The sequence below is a fragment of the Pipistrellus kuhlii genome, unplaced genomic scaffold (assembly GCF_014108245.1).
Source record: "Pipistrellus kuhlii isolate mPipKuh1 unplaced genomic scaffold, mPipKuh1.p scaffold_m20_p_9, whole genome shotgun sequence".
In the NCBI taxonomy this organism is placed as follows: Eukaryota; Metazoa; Chordata; class Mammalia; order Chiroptera; family Vespertilionidae; genus Pipistrellus; species Pipistrellus kuhlii.
Window position 1 is genome coordinate 10,153,484 of NW_023425595.1, and position 12,634 is coordinate 10,166,117.

Genomic DNA, 12,634 nt, shown 5'->3' on the forward strand with positions numbered 1-12,634 from the left:
TGTCTGTGTCCATTGGTTATGCTTATACGCATGCATACAAGTCCTTTGGTTGATCTATCTCCCTTACCCCCACTCTCCCCTGCCTTCCCTCTGAGGTTTGACGGTCTGAAAGATGCTTCTCTGTCTCTGGATCTGTTTTTTGTGCATCAGTTTATGTTGTTCATTATTTTCCATAAATGAGTGAGATCATTTAATATTTATCTTTCTCTGACTGGTTTATTTCGCTTAAAAGGATGTTGGCAAAAGGGAATATTCTAAACGAAGCATCTGAGAACATTTGCAACCTTATTTAAAAACCCAACAAATAGCACCTATTTATTCATTTAAGAAAAAGGGGAAAAACAAAAAAGAGAAAACATAGCAGATGCCATAAATTTTTTTGATACATGTTTCCAGATTTAAATATAACAAAAACAGCAGTTTGAGAAGAACTGGCATGGGTGGATGCCCCTGGGAAAGGAACCGAAATATAGTTCTCAGTGAAAAGAAAGGTTACAATTGAAATTTTAACTTTAAAATGAAATTTTAAAAATGTATGAAATTTATCTTATTTAACAAAATTTAGATTATAACCACAACCTCTTTCTAATATTTGGAATAATAAAGAATCAATTATTATTATTTTTCCTTGGGGTTGTAATTTTTCAGATAAATTCAGTAAGGGTTCCATATGACATCTTTGATTTCTGCCGTTACTTTTGCAAAACTCTCTTAGGACTTCGTAGTTTTCCTAAGGACTTCTCTTTGTACCACAATATTCTCATCCTTGTGTCCAGAAGAACCTATTTTTGTCATCTTTTGTTGATTTTGTCTTTGTCAACTGATAAAAAAATTTCTAGGTTCTCATTTGTTAGTGGCTTTGCAAGTGATTCAAGCAATTCAGCAACACTCATCAACTTCTATTTCATAAAATGCTGCATCTCTTGTTAAAAATCATAATTTCACTTCACAACTGATTTTTATTTGCATTATATTACCAGATGTTAATAATATCCATTCATCAGCAAGTGACTGACACCATCAAAGATGCTGACCATGGAACATATGTGTGGGGCCTGATTACATAAGTGGTCAGATCATTAGTAAATACAGTATTGCTATGAAGACTTTTGCTCCTACGCAACCATGTCACTGGAAAGACTTTATAATAAACACTTAGATAAGAAACGAGAGTGAAGGAGAAATCAAGCATGAAAAGAAGTGGGTGAAAGAAGAAAACAAGCACAAAGGAAGGAACAAAAGCAGAGGCCAAGAGTCCCTGTTATCTAAGTAAAAGCTGGGGCCCCCCCATGGCTCAGTCTCCTCATGAAACCAAAGTACAGCCCAGGGACCAGATGTTATTAATATGGAAATTCCCATGTTTTCTTGAGTCTCTTCGGTAACATTAAAGATCCAGTTCAGAGCTCGTAGTAACATTTCTCAAAAAACAAATCCAATTTCCTTCTTTCCTCCAATATTCTCACAGCATGTAGTTGCTGTGGGGCCCCTCCGATGACAAACTCCCAAATTCCCTCTGGAGCCCCATCTTCTCTTCCCAGTTTTCTGCTTCTTTATTCCTCCACTTTGGTGGGCTCAACTCTCCCTGAATTTGTGGAGCCGAAACCGGTTTGGCTCAGTGGATAGAGCGTTGGCCTATGGACTGAAAGGTCCCGGGTTCGATTCCGGTCAAGGGCATGTACCTTGGTTGTGGGCACATTCCCGGTAGGGGGTGTGCAGGAGGCAGCTCTCTCATCGATGTTTCTAATTCTCTATCCCTCTCTCTTCCTCTCTGTAAAAAATCAATAAAATATATATTTTTTAAAATTTGTGGAATCTTCACCAACCCAGTAAGAATCGTGACATTATTAATTCAAAATTTACTTCCCTTTCCTTGGGAAGGTTCATATTACATTTCTTGGCTCATTGCTCTTTAACATTATCTTTCCTTTCTGTCACAAGTGTTAGTATTTCCACCTGCTCCACATGCTCTCCAGCACTTGTTATTGTCTATATTTTGAAGTTGACCCATTAGCAATTTTGGTGGGTGTGAAGTTGATCCATTCTTTCCATAAATACTATTTATCAAGTTGGTTGAGAGAATTCTCCTCGATTCCTGGCTTTCTGAATGTTCTTATCATGAAAGGCTGAGTTTTGTCAAATGCTTTTTCTGCCCTGAGCTGGCTGTTTCTTTCCACTCTGTTCCACTAATGTGGTTCTGCTTATTTTCTTACAGGGAAGCACCCAGGCACTCCTGGGATGGACCCCCTTTGGTCATGGTGTATAATCCTTTCAATGTGCTGTGGGATTTGGTTTGCTGGTATTTTTTTGAAAAATGTTTCACTTATATGCATAAGGAATATTGATCTATAGTTTGCTTGTGATGTTGTTGTTTGGCTTTATTATGAAGACAATGTTGGCTTCACCAAAGAGAGTTGGCAAATGCTTCCTTCTCTTCTGTTTTCAGAGTTTATAAGGAATTAGTACAATTTCATCTTTAAATGTTTGATACAGTACAAACAAACACCTAGGCCAGGGATTTCTTTACAGGAAGATTTTAAATGACTAATTCAATTTCTTTGTTGTAATCTCTTCAGACTTCTAATTTCTTCCTGAGTCAGTTTTGGTGACTTGTGTCTTTCTAGCAATCATTCCTGTTCACATATGCTGTCTAATTTGTTGGCGTGAAGTTGTTACCAGCATTGTCTTGTAATTCGTTGATTTCTATAGAGTTGATGCTTATGTTCTCTTCCACTGCTGATTTTGATATTTTGTATCTCCTCTCCCTTTTCCTTGGTTGGGCTAGTTTGTCAATCTTTCCAAAGAATCAACTTGGTTTTTCTACCATTTTTTAAAATTTCTATTTCATCTATTTCATTAGCATCTTTATCACTTCCATTCTTCAGCTTGCTTTGACTTTATTTTGCTCTATTTTAATTTATTAAAGTGGAAGCTTGGATAATTGATTTCAGATCTTCCTTCTTTATTTATTTTTCCTTCCTTTTTTTTCACTGTCCTAAATTGTTTATTAGGTAAGGATTTTACAAACATTACTTATGTTGGCGGTAAGGGTGGAGCTGGAGAGTAGTGTGCCTTCTCTAAGCCGCACGGCAAGAATCACCAATAGTGTGGTGGGACTTGTGGCCCTTTCTGAGGCCACGGCTCTTGTGCCTGCAGATGTCAGCCTTCACATCTCCCTGTGCTTACGGACTGGTTTGGTGACCCACTGGGTGTCAGGATTTCTTCTGATAGCCTTATGGAGTGGAGCAGTGAGGAGAACCTCAAAGATTTTGTGTGTGGAATCTTCACCCACCCAGTGAGAATCCAGGACTCTCAGAGGCCCACTGTGGTGCCCAGCTAGCTTCTCAGCAGCATACTGAAGGCTTCTAGCAAACTTGAGCTGGTTAGCACCATGATGGACAGGCTTCCATTGTCTGCACCCTTAGCAACAGGGTGTTTGTGGCTAACACGGCACACAGAGTCCAATGTATGACCTAGTAGCCTTGCTTGGCCTTGTGTTCCAGTCTGCTGTGCTTTATCGGGCTTGGTAGGCAGGGGTCCCAGTGGAGGGCAGAGAGCTGGCGCACTGCCAGCAGCACAGCCTGAAAAGAAAGCACATTGCATTGGCCTGCTTCTCCCTCCATAAGGAAGCCCCCGTCTTTGTTTACCTGGTGGCTGTGGGCAGCTGGAAAGGAAAAGACTTTCTCTCACAAATCCTTTTGGGATCCTCCTCTTCCTTTTAAATATATGTAATATTTAAAGCCATAAATTTACCTTGCAGCTGCATCCCATAAATGTTGATATGTTGTTTTATTTTCATTCCAAAATATTTTTAAACTCTCCTTGTGATATCTTGAACACATGGGTTACTTAGAAATGGGTGTTTCCGTCTTGTTCATCACTGTATCCCTAACATTAAGCACTGTACTTAGCATATGGTAGATGCTCAATTTCCAAATATCTAGAGATTTCCCAAATGTCATTCTGCTGTTGATTTCTAATTTAATTTTGTTGTTATCAGAGGACATGTTTTGTATCATTTCAATCCTTTTACATAAAAAGTATTAAGACCTGCTTTACAAATTAGCATATGGTGTATACTGGAGAATCGATCAGAGACCCTTGAAACAAATGTGTATTTTGTGGCTGTTATTGGGTACAGAGTTCTGCACATTTTTATAAAAGACATGCATTCTATCTTTAGGAGATCTTCTACTTCATGTAGGAAACCACATGGTAAATGACAGTCATATGCACATTCTATAAAGTACTCACCCAGGTACATATAGCAGGTGGAAAAAAGAATGCATTTCCCAAAGATCCAACTCTGAATTTCAGGAAGAGGAATAATGAGGGAGAAGCTATAAAATGGATTTACATTTATTAAGAAAAAGGTACTGTCATTTTAAAAAATGATTGAAATTTTAAAGCTGATTATTCATGAATATCAGGGTTCCTATTCAGATTGGTTTGGAAAAGACAATTTATCACTGAATATGGATTTTTCTAAAATCACATTTATTATAGAAAATATTTATAACCTTGTCATGATTAATTAATTACTCACTGTTCAGCTTAATGACAATACCTGAATCTAATTGGTAGACAACTGTGCCTTTTTCCTCTCCTACAATTTCTGGTACCTTTTCATTTCCTGTAGGTTGATAAAAATATTCTGGTTGAGGTGGAACTCTTTCTGAAAGAAGACATTTAAAAAGTACACAATGAGAAATAATACAGAACCACTCTGTCAGAACCTAAGTTTCTAATTTGTTTACAAGTTGTCTTGCTTCTTTCCATAAAACTATGAGAAGACTTTTAACAAAAACACATAAACTTTAAATAGAAGACTTAAAAAAGTAAGCTGGAAAAGTCAATACAGTTGCTGTACTAAATCTTCAAAATTTGGTCCTGAGCTTCCTTTTAAAACCAGGGAAATATGATCAGCGACATACCTTTTATTAACATAAGTATATCACTTGTTTCAGAAAAAAACAAGGCTTTTTCATCACTCAATTCTAAAAGATTTCTCATATGAAACTTGGGGAACTCCTCCATATCATTTAAAAAATATATATATATTTTATTGATTTTTTACAGAGAGGAAGAGAGACAGACAGAGAGAAACATCAATGAGAGAGAAACATCGATCAGCTGCCTCTTGCACACCCCCTACTGGGGATGTGCCTGCAACCAAGGTACATGCCCTTGATCGGAATCGAACCCGGTACATGCCCTTGACCGGAACCGATGCTCTATCCACTGAGCCAAACCAGTTTCGGCCTCCATATCATTTTAAGTGATGAAAGCGGAGGGCATATAAAGATACAACTCAGTAAAAGACAATGTCCTTTTCTTTAAGGTAATGGGGAGTAATAAGGCTCTGACAATTCAGTTTAAATAGCAGGTACTTGCTATTAGATTTCCTTGAAATTAAAAAAAATTGCTTTAAAAAAAGATTTAATGGTTTAGTGGGTTACATTTTACACTTTTTATTTTTCCTTTTGGAATTATTTCTAAAATTTTCACAGGAATCTCTATCTTATTCTATTTTATATAGAGAACTAGAAAATCCTATTGTCTGGCCTGCTCAACTTGGACTTTTATATAAAAACTAGAGGCCTGATGCATGAAATTCCTGCAAGAGCAGGCCTTCCTTCCCCTGGCTGCCGGTACTGGCTCCCCTCTGGCACCCAGGTCCCAGGCTTCCTTCAACATCTGAAGGTCATCTGGAAGGACATCCAATCTAATTAGCATATTACGCTCTACTATTATAGATTGTACAGGATAGGGACAGATGACCTTAGGACTTCTCAGCTACTGTGCCAACTCTAAATGTGCATTCCCCTCCCCACCCACCACACACACATTTTCAAACACCCAAAGAGCAATTCTGTCCCAGTTAGAACACTAAGCCCATCCCTATATTTCAGTTTCATCTCATCTTTCAGGCCTAATGTTTCATGGTTGCCCAAACATGGCATTCTCTTTTTCTATTTCCTCTAATTGGAATACTTTTTTTTGACTCTCTCAACTGGATTACTTCTAACTTCTTCTTCAGATCCCAGCTGACATTTCAACTCCTTTTGGAAACTCTTACTGATCTTAAATGTTCTCAAGGGATCAAACTCTTTGCAATTGGCTGGTTGTATCTTTAACTTTCCCACTAGTCTATGAGCTCTGGGTATCTCTGTCTTGTTCATCACTGTAAATCTAACACTAAGCATTGTACTTAGCATATAGTAGAAGCTTTATAAATATTTATTAAGTGAATAACAAATGAGGAAAGGGAGAAAATAAGAAACTCCAGTTGTTTATCCAGTAGTCTAAAGCAGAGACATGATGTCTGGTAGATATAAGTTATTCCACCAATTAGAAAATTCCCCATTTCTGAAAATGCTTCATAAAATGAGTGCTGAAGCCGAAACCGGTTTGGCTCAGTGGATAGAGCGTCGGTCTGTGGACTGAAAGGTCCCAGGTTCGATTCCGGTCAAAGGCATGTACATTGGTTGCGGGCACATCCCCAGTGGGGGGTGTGCAGGAGGCAGCTGGCCGATTCTGTCTCATTGACGTTTCTAACTCTCTATCCCTCTCCCTTTCTCTCTGTAAGAAATCAATGAAATATATTTAAAAAAAAATGAGTGCTGAAGATTATATTTGCACCAATAGCTCAAAGATATGACCAGCAATGCCATAAAAAAAATGTCTCTACCACCCAGCTGGTGTGGTTCAGTGGTTATGTGTCAACCCATGTACCAAGAGGTCACAGGTTTTATTCACAGTCAAGGCACATGCCTGGATTTTGGGCTTGATCCTAGGTAGGGAGTGTGCAGGAGGCAGCCAATGGATACATCTTCTATCTCTCTCTCCCTTTCTCCCTCCCTCCCTCTAAAATAAATTTTTTAAAAAGTCTCTACCATTCCCATAAAAACTCCAATAAACTAAAATATAATAAGAAACAGTACAAATTACACTCTGATATATGGTGTGCATTAACTATATATAAGTCCAGTAGAAATACAACTTTTATAAAACTCAACTAAGCACATTAATACTGAGAGGGGAATAATCTAGAAAACAGATTTAAGTAAGAATATATTTTGGCCTCTAATAAGGTATCCTCCATTCTAATGGACTCTGAAACATTCTAATTTACATATTAGTGTAACTTTTGACTTTGGTGAGTGTATTTCAATATCCCAGGGTGAGATAATCATTTTGGGATGAGATGAGAGATGTTGAATCTGTCCTGCCTTGTACTTTAGCACACAGGACTTAAAACTATGAGGTTTTGTAATAAAGTCTACCAGAACAGTAAGACCATGATACATAGTCACATACCAATATGATGAATGCTTTCTTTGATGACCTCGCATTCTATCGGCCACCTGGGAGCCTGCAGTGGCACGGAGCAAGAGTAAAGGTCAAAGAGATCTTGAGGTTCTCGAAGACATGGGCTCACTTCACCAAAATCATCGTGAAGAAAGAGTCTGCTCCTGAGCAGTGATGAACTCAGCATAAAGGAATCTGCCAAAGGGCAAGGGAATGAGTGAATGGCTTCTTTCCTCCTTGGGAACCTTACTGATCAACTAGACCACTAAGTAACTCTAAGCATTACTAAAATATGAGCACAGTCCTAGCTGGTGCTCAGTGGTTAGAGCAGACAGAAGGGTTGCAGGTTCTATTCCCAGTCAAGGTCACCTACTTTTTTTTTTTTTTTTTTTTTTAAATATATTTTATTGATTTTTACAGAGAGGAAGAGGGATAGAGAGTTAGAAACATCAATGAGAGAGAATCATCGATCAGCTGCCTCCTGCACACCCCACTCTGGGGATGTGCCCACAACCAAGGCACATGCCCTTGACCAGAACCGAACCTGGGACCCTCTAGTCTGCAGGCCGATGCTCTATCCACTGAGCCAAACCGGTTTTGGCAAGGGCAACTACTTTGGTTGGAGGCTTGATCCCTGACCCAAGTCAGGGCATGTGCTGAAAGCAACCAAGCCATGTGTCTCTCTTACATTGATGTTTCTTTCTCTTCCCCTCCTCTTGTCCTTTCATTTTCTCTCTCTCTCCCTCAAAAAAAAGCACAGATGTGCAATCCAACCACATATTTTTCCTTCAAAGAGATTTAGTTCAGGATGATGGCATAGAAATGATAAAAATCAAATTTGACACAGTCTATTAAATATTTAAGTGTGAAGTTTTTTGTTTAAAAAATTATATTTTATTTATTTTTTACAGAGAGGAAGGGAGAAGGATAGAGAGTTAGAAACATCGATGGGAGAAAACATCAATCAGCTGCCTCCTGCACACCCCCTACTGGAGATGTGCCCACAACAAGGTACATGTCCTTGACGGAATTGAACCTGGGACCTTTCAGTCCGCAGGCTGATGCTCTATCCACTGAGGCAAACCGGTTTGGCTAAGTGTGAAGTTTTAAGAATAAATTAAAAGAAACATTTTTGTGTTTAAAAAAAAAAAATCTAATGTAGTTAAGACATCTCAACAGTGAGCTGCAAATGAATAAAAAGTTATTTAATGTATTCTATTAGTACTTTTGTTTAGTGGGAGGCAAGAGACGGAACTTTCAACTCACCCATTAGCATTTTAGAAAAATGTACATAAAACTATTAAAAACAATCTGCAAATTAAATTTCAAATTCCAAATATAACCATTCCAAGGACAGCGACTTCGAAACGGGAAGTGGGAGAGTAGTGTGATTGGGCAGGAGAGAGAGAGAGAGAGAGGAGCTCTTGGCAAGTAGAGAATGAGAAAGAAGGGAGGGAAAGAAAGGCTTTCGGGGAGAAAAAAAAAAGAAAAAAAGAAAGGAAATGAGAGGAAGAATGAAAAGACAGAAAATAACGGGGAAGGAACCAGGGCCCCTCAGTGTGCTGGTTCTCAGCTCTGGTGGGGAGAGGAAGGGGGTGAAGACATGTTCCCACAGAGGAGGTTTGAGTTTTCTGGGCTGGAGGGACATGAAATACCTTTGCTCACAGCTTCTGCCTGTTGATGCACAGCTGAGGATAGACAGGTAGAGCCTAAAAAGAGGGAGGAGGAGGCACGGTTTGTCTTTCTTTTCTCTGTCCCTTTCCCTCCTCCCACCCCCACTACGTCTGTATCTAAATCTTTTCCTCACTGTTTAATTGGGGTGGGGAGGGCCCAATAAAGATTTTAAAATATGGTGAAGCTCTTCAATCTCACTCATAAGGAAATGTAAATCAAAATGACAAGGAGACGCCAGTTTTTTACCTAATGGGAAAAACATTTACAGGTTTGCACACTCATCCTGGCAAAGGTGTAAGTAAATAGGTATTCTCAGGCACTGCTGCCAAGAAGCCCAATTGGTTGCAACCATTCTGGAAAGCAGTCTAGCAGTACCTACAAAGTATGATTTAAATTCACACACTCTTTTTTTTTTTTTTTTTTAAACCCTAATCCAGAAACTGGAGAAAAAATTCAAAGGTCATACTAGCATTTATTGAGCACTTACAAATAATTAGAACGTGTAAGAATATCTACATATATTCACTAGTGAGAAATGATGGTAACTTAGGCTGGGGGCAGGGAGGATATGGAGTAAAGAGAAGCAAATTGATCTTTGGTTGAATATGTATTTAAGGGAGAAAAAAATCTATTGAATTCTTGCCCTTGGATTCTAGAAGAAACCTGTGGAATACCTTTACAAATTATTTTTGCTTAAGCTGGAATTGGTTTCCACCACTCTTTCACAAAGAGCCTTAACAAATATATCTATCAAACCTGTGTGAAAAATCAGTGTTCTAACTCTTGACCAGAAAGTTTTAACAAATTTTCCAACAAATCGGAGGAAGGTAATGTGTAGTACAAATCGGAGGAAGGTAATGTGTAGTATTTTCATTTAAACCTACAATACAAAATAGATCTAGAGGGAATATTTTTGAGTGATGGCAGAAACAGTGGCTGCTCCTCTGGCTTCTACAATAGACCATGTTCTCCGGAACCTCTAGAGCAGCTGCTCAGGGCAGCGAGAGCTCTGGGGATCACTCACACTGTGTCTTACTCACATAGAAGGTTCTCCTTTTCCAGGTGGTCTGCTATCAAATCATCTCTTCCCCTAAAGGAGTCACTCAAGACAATTCGGGGATTATTCTTCCGAACATGCTGGTGCGTAGCAGAGCTTGGTACACTGCCTCTTCCAGCTAAGAAAAGGCAGTTTAAATTACAGGCGCTGGAAGGCTAGTTACCACCCCTAACATCCAGGTGCAACCCCGAACCACTACTACCAAACCCCCACTACCACAGGCCTTTACAATGAACGCATCTCATGTTCCAAAGAGTTTTCACATTTCTGCTTACTTGAGTTAAACATCATTTTCTCCGTTTTACAGGGAGGAGGAGACCTGAGAGGCAGCATGATGTAGTGGAAGGAGAAAGGGCTTGGGAGGCAGAAAGACGGGGTAGCGGCTAGTATAAGAGCAGCCAACAGGGCCACAGCCACGTGAAGGCTGGTACTGCAAGTGGCAGTGGAGCTGCTCTGTCCTGAGGGCTCTGCTGAGTCTGGCAAACTGGAAATTCAGTTTTCAACAACTTAGTGATCACTTAAAAAGTGAAATAGTTAATAGGAAAGTTTAGCCGAAACCGGTTTGGCTCAGTGGATAGAGCGTCGGCCTGAAGAATCCCAGGTTCGATTCCAGTCAAAAGCATGTACATTGGTTGTGGGCACATCCCCAGTGGGGGGTGTGCAGGAGGCAGCTGATCGATGTTTCTCTCTCATCGAGGTTTCTGGCTCTCTGTCCCTCTCCCTTCCTCTCTGTAAAAAATCAATAAAATGTTTTTTAAAAATAGAAAAGTTTAACAAGGTTGACAGAAATAAAATCAATATAAAACTTGATTTTATTTCTAAATACTAGGAGCAAAGTTAGAAAAACCAAAATTTACAAAGATACCATTTCAACAGCATAAAAATATGAACATTATGGAAAAACTATACTAGTAAACCTTTATTGGGAGAAATTAAGGAAGACCTAAATAAATGGAGAATTAGACTATATTCAGAGATTGGAGAACCCAATATTGCTAAATTCTCAGTTCTTGTGAAATTAGATTTTATAGACCCAATAATTTTTTTAAAACATCACAAGCCAATTCTAAGACTATATAAAAAGGCAAGAATAAACAAGACACAATACAGCATATTGAAACATTTAAAGCAAAAACAAAAATACTGTCTTACTGCCATATGGTAGAATGAACAAAGAGTGGTATTAGTGTAAGGGTAGACGAACAGATAATGAGGAAAGGGATACTTTTCAGTAATAGTGTTGGAAAAATTCCTCATTAGTTTTATCCTAGCATGACTCTCCCGGTTAATGAAACAATTGCCTTCATGAACCCAGGAAAGGTGGTGCTGGATAAGAACAAGATATTACCTTTGAAGTAGCCATAGTACTGGAGATGATGGTACATAAAGACTTCATAGGGATCAGGAAGAGTCTGTGAAAGGAAAGGCCATCTCAATCAGGAAAGCCCTTTCAAATCGTACTGAACTCTTAGCAAAAGGTAGGCACGCACTGTTGCAGAGGGTAGTATACTTGACTTCTGTAAATAAACCAGGTATGAAGTATTCGTACAAAACATTCTTTCTCGGGAAATCAAGAACTCCAGCTAGAAAAAGGAGCCACCGGAATATACCTTCTGATCTAGTTAGCATTGGATGTCTGTGGAGTTCCCGGAAAGGGGTGTGTACCGACCTTCTGCTTTAGCTCTGCTTCCAGTGCTGGGAACATGTTGCTTCTGTATGACATACGGACCGGCAGTCAGTCACACAGGCATCCAGCCACAGCGCTGGCCGGGGTTCCACAAGGGCAGCTGATTACACAGCAGAAGCTGAAAAACCACAACAGGACGACTGAAACACCTGCCGATGGTCACCATGCCCACCCTTTGCTCCCGCGGCTCCCCCGCGGTTTTAGGAAACCCTGCCCCAGGGCTCCTTTCTTCCTGCCCACTCAGTGTCTGCTCCCACAGGGAGGACCGGCTGGTGGTCCCCATCCTGAGGCCGGAGGCGTACCTGAGAAACGGGGGCGGGCGACGCGACTCCCAGCCTTCTCCCGAGGCCCCCGTGCGCTTGCAGGCCCCATGCTTTCCTCTCCGCAAGCAGAAAGGTGCCGCGAGATAGTGAAACAAGCGAGAAAAAGTGATCTCGGGCTGGATGGAAAAGAAAAGTCAGAGGCCCGAAATTCAGGGGTTCAGGGCTTCCTGGTCCGGGCAAAGGCGTGCGGGGCAGTTTCCCGGAGGGTGGTGGTGCGGGGGAAGGAGGAGGATTCCCGGCTCCGCTGAAGGTCCCCGGCGAGGCGGGAGGCCACGGCGCAGCAGGTACAGATGCCAGCGGTGCACGGGGCAGAGGCAACCTCGCTCACCCGCCACCGCTTTCGGCCAGGACGCCGGTAGCCTAGCAACCACGAAACCAAAGCAGGAGGGCGGGGCGGCCGGGCGCTTCCGGGAGCGAGGCCCCGCCTCCCAAGGGAAAGGTGTCGCGCCCGTCTCTTGGGTAAATCAGTGGTAATTTGGTTGAAATACAAAGCCTGTAGTCATACTCCACACTTCTTTGCTGTCCCATTAGGTAACAAGGAAAGCCAGCTCAACGCCGGAAGTGAGAAATTACTCTCACGGGGCA

At 40.6% G+C, this 12,634-nt stretch overlaps 1 protein-coding gene and 1 pseudogene across 11 annotated transcripts in view; both read right to left on the reverse strand.

The window, feature by feature from the left end:
- AGBL2 (AGBL carboxypeptidase 2) overlaps positions 1 to 12,168 on the reverse strand; it is a 35,183-nt gene extending 23,015 nt beyond the window's left edge. For 6 of the 11 annotated variants that reach the window (XR_006740898.1, XM_045577953.1, XM_045577952.1 and 3 more), the window contains exons 1-7: positions 12,029 to 12,168; positions 11,709 to 11,844; positions 11,388 to 11,451; positions 10,023 to 10,157; positions 8,964 to 9,017; positions 7,318 to 7,503; positions 4,565 to 4,672 (exon numbers count right to left, since the gene is read on the reverse strand). Coding sequence is in view for 10 of the 11 variants with exons in the window: in XM_045577953.1 (XP_045433909.1) it covers positions 4,565 to 4,672; positions 7,318 to 7,503; positions 8,964 to 9,017; positions 10,023 to 10,157; positions 11,388 to 11,451; positions 11,709 to 11,762 (601 nt within the window). In the remaining variant the exon portion in view is untranslated. Of the gene's footprint in view, positions 1 to 4,564; positions 4,673 to 7,317; positions 7,504 to 8,963; positions 9,018 to 10,022; positions 10,158 to 11,387; positions 11,452 to 11,649; positions 11,845 to 12,028 lie in introns of all 11 variants that reach the window. The other 5 variants (XM_045577954.1, XM_036426096.2, XM_045577955.1 and 2 more) reach the window with 4 other exon arrangements.
- On the reverse strand, positions 2,987 to 3,768 carry LOC118712524 (annotated as a pseudogene).
- Positions 12,169 to 12,634: the final 466 nt, after the last annotated feature.